Source organism: Polychytrium aggregatum (genome assembly GCF_025602895.1).
Source record: "Polychytrium aggregatum strain JEL109 chromosome Unknown BJ171scaffold_1, whole genome shotgun sequence".
In the NCBI taxonomy this organism is placed as follows: Eukaryota; Fungi; Chytridiomycota; class Chytridiomycetes; order Polychytriales; genus Polychytrium; species Polychytrium aggregatum.
The window spans coordinates 496,420-499,617 of record NW_026516203.1 but is presented as its reverse complement, the minus strand read 5'-3'; the positions used below and the strand labels follow the sequence as shown (position 1 = coordinate 499,617).

Here is a 3,198-nt window from a genome sequence, read left to right as displayed (position 1 = left end):
GGAACGTATATTGACACAGAGCGGGGCTCGTGTGAGCACTAGACTGATCGAATCGTATGCCATGAACTCCTTACACACAGCCGGTCTGAAAGAAGTCAAGATGCTGACAAGAACCAGGGTTCCTATTGTCAAGTTCAAGGATCCTGTCAGGTACAACGACAGCGCCGAAATGCGACAAAGTCTCTGAAGCGAGGCCTACTGATTCGTGACTAATCCACCGATTCGCAAACCCCGACTGTGCAGTGGCATCCGCTGTGAGATGGGAATCCAGAACCGAGGCGCCGCCAAAAGCTATGAGTTGGTCAAGACCTACGCTATGATTGACGATCGGTTCAAGTACCTGGTGCTTGTCGGTAAGCACAATGGATGGGTGGATCGCGACCGAGTGATAGGAACCGAACGATGGCGCTTTCCCCTCCCTCTTCTTCGGCTCTGTTCATTGACTTGATTCACCCTTGACTCTGCAGTCAAGTACTGGGCAAAGATGCGAAGCCTCAATGAACCCCACTTTGGCACACTGTCGAGGTAAATACCTGGATACAGCCGGGTGTGATGCAGTGGGCCGCGACATAGCTTCTGCTTCCGCTTCTGTGCACAAGTACTAACCCCGGCCTCACATTGTGGCTGCCAGCTACTGTTACATTTTGATGATTATCCATTTCTTCCAGATCCGTGGCATTTTCCCTTGTCTGCAGCAACTCCAGCAGCAGCCCGAAGTGCCGGAATCTGGAAGCGAGTCCTCGTCCGCAGAGTATTTCAGCGATCTGGAGCAGCTCTCGAGCATCTGGAGCTCTAGCAACACAGAGTCGCTCGGAGAGCTTGTAGTTGCCTTCTTCAAGTATTACAGCGCCGAGTTCCCGTATGTCCACGGCGTTGCCAGCGTGCGTTTTGGCAAGGTTCTCTCAAAGGAAGACAAAGGCTGGACTAAAGAGGTATGTATCCTTGGAGGAATCGGCCCAGCAAAGGAGTGATGGCTGTGTGATCTTTGGGGTTAGCAAGCGCTGCTTCTCATGCGTGACACTCCCTTTTATCCACCTTTCGCTGGCAAACATCACCTTTCAACAGCGTCAGCAGGAAGCCCGCCGCGCTGGCTCGATCAAGGATCGCTTCTGGTTGTGTGGTAAGCCAATAGCGCTGTGTATCTTGCTTTGGCCATCACCATGGTTGTCCGGAGGAATCCCTTGGGCGTACCTGCAAGTCAAGCCAAGCCGGGCGTTTGTGTATCTGCTGGCGCGTACCACCCAGTCGACTGACCTGCCCCTTCGATACATGGCGCAATCCCAGTGGAGGATCCGTTCGATCCAAACCTCAATGTCGGCCAGCCGATCGACAAAGAGACCCTGTTTGACGTGCGTGGAGAGTTCATTAGGTATGTGCTGACGGTGACCCCGTGCGAGCGAGCCGTTGATCCACCGTAAAGGTACGGGCGATAGGACAGCACCGTCTCGGCGACCGTGGCTAAGACATCCCGCGATGTGTGTGGTTCACCCCATCGACACAGAGGATCCAAGATCCTGTGCACAAGCGGAGGCACAGGCGACCATGTATTTTCAAAACTATGTGAACAGGTGCCCAAATCGCCCAAGCAGAAGAAGAAGTAGATGAGCAATGTCGGCGGATGAATGCCGAACCCGGGAATGTGCGCCTGTCTCCCATCCTTTGCACACAACTTGCTGGTGCAGTTTCCCCACCCCCACATTTGTATTCTCTCGTGGCTATCTGCCCCGCTCGCCACACGTACCTCCTTCCTCCGTCTGAGCTTTTCTCTTACATGACTCTCTCGCCATCACTTTCGAGCTCCCTCTCTCTTTCTCTCTCTTTGCTCCGTTCTCTTCCTCTTCGATGCACCCTCCCCCTCCTTTTTTTTGGTGTCAGACATCCCACTTCTCCCAAACGTGCTCGATATTGCGCACACAAGTCCCTCTGTGTCGGAGATGGTGTTGTTTTCGCTGTCTGTGTTTCGGTGGCTCTCACGGCCACAGGCAACTTTTGCAAGATGAGGTCCTGGCGATGAACGCAGCGGTAGCAATATCACGAATCTGGCTGTCCGACCGTCACCCATCCGGATTCACTTGGGTGTCTCTTTGATCGATACCTTTCTTATCGCGATCCGGCTCGCAATTGAAACGATGTGGACGGGGGAAAGGCGCTGTTGCAATGAAATATCTGTATTTTCGGAATCGAGAGCCGCCATCACTGTTCCCCAACAAACGAGTGCTCCAGCGCCTTTGCTGGGGCTGTCGGGCCTCGGTCGCCGGCGTGGTGGCAGGTCGCTGTCCAGGTTCAGTCGATCTTGATTGACCAGAAATGGCCAGTGTTGTACACAACGCCGTCGAGGCGAGCGAGCAGGATCGGCAGGCGGTCTGGGCTTGGCTGCGGCTTGAATGCACCACCCATCGATCCGCTGCCGTCTCCGAGGAGGAACTCAGGAGGGACATCGATGGTGATTGTGCTGGGATTGTTGATCACAGCCGAGAGAACGGGGGTGGCGCCAAAGTGCACCACCAGGTCTGGGATGAAGTTCTCACCAAAGAGCGTGAGCCGAGACGGATTCTCGGTCGAGACCTGAGTCGAGTGGACAATCGGGATGGGATGGGCGCTGGATCCTGCTATGGACGCATTGGAGTCAAACAAATGAGGGGGCTGCTCCGGATGGCTTGCGAGGTTGCCGGGTGGAATGTAAAACGAGTACTCCATATGGTCTACAAAGGCAGATGCAGGGCACCGAGAGCGACAGAGAAAGGGTAGTGAGCAAGGGCGAGCCATCGTGGGAGACCGTTATGTGCAGTCAAGCGCCTCGCATCAACGATGAGGGATTGGAGATGCTACTTACTGATGCCAATGATGCTCCAAACGCCATATTCGCTCATATCGGCGCCTCTAAAGGCTTCGTCGGAAGGCAGGTCGCCCGGAGACACTTCTACGGATGTGTCCATGTCGCCCAGGCCTTCATCATCGCCCTCGGCCTCTCGTCCTCGAACCATGCTCCGCGAGCGGCGTGGCTTCTTGCGAGCGGGAGACGACTGCCTGGATGAGCTTGCCCCAGTGTTGTCGCCGACATTCACAAGGTTCATAGCCAGACGATCGCGGTGCCGCCCGTCAGTGAGGCACAGGAAACGATTGGGGTTATCCGCGAGCTGGAAGGCGATCTTGTGCAGCTGGCAGACAGGTATACCCCGACCTTGGCCTGGTAGGGCA

General features: G+C 55.3%; 1 protein-coding gene across 1 annotated transcript; it reads left to right on the top strand.

Moving 5' to 3' along the window:
* Positions 1-1,098, top strand: BJ171DRAFT_5142 (uncharacterized protein). Its single transcript, XM_053111816.1, has 5 exons — positions 1-150; positions 244-353; positions 468-525; positions 669-932; positions 1,066-1,098. Exons 1-4 carry the CDS (start codon positions 62-64, stop codon positions 823-825), a joined length of 414 nt encoding a protein of 137 aa, XP_052971724.1. The 5' UTR covers positions 1-61; the 3' UTR covers positions 826-932; positions 1,066-1,098.
* The last annotated feature ends 2,100 nt before the right edge of the window (positions 1,099-3,198 follow it).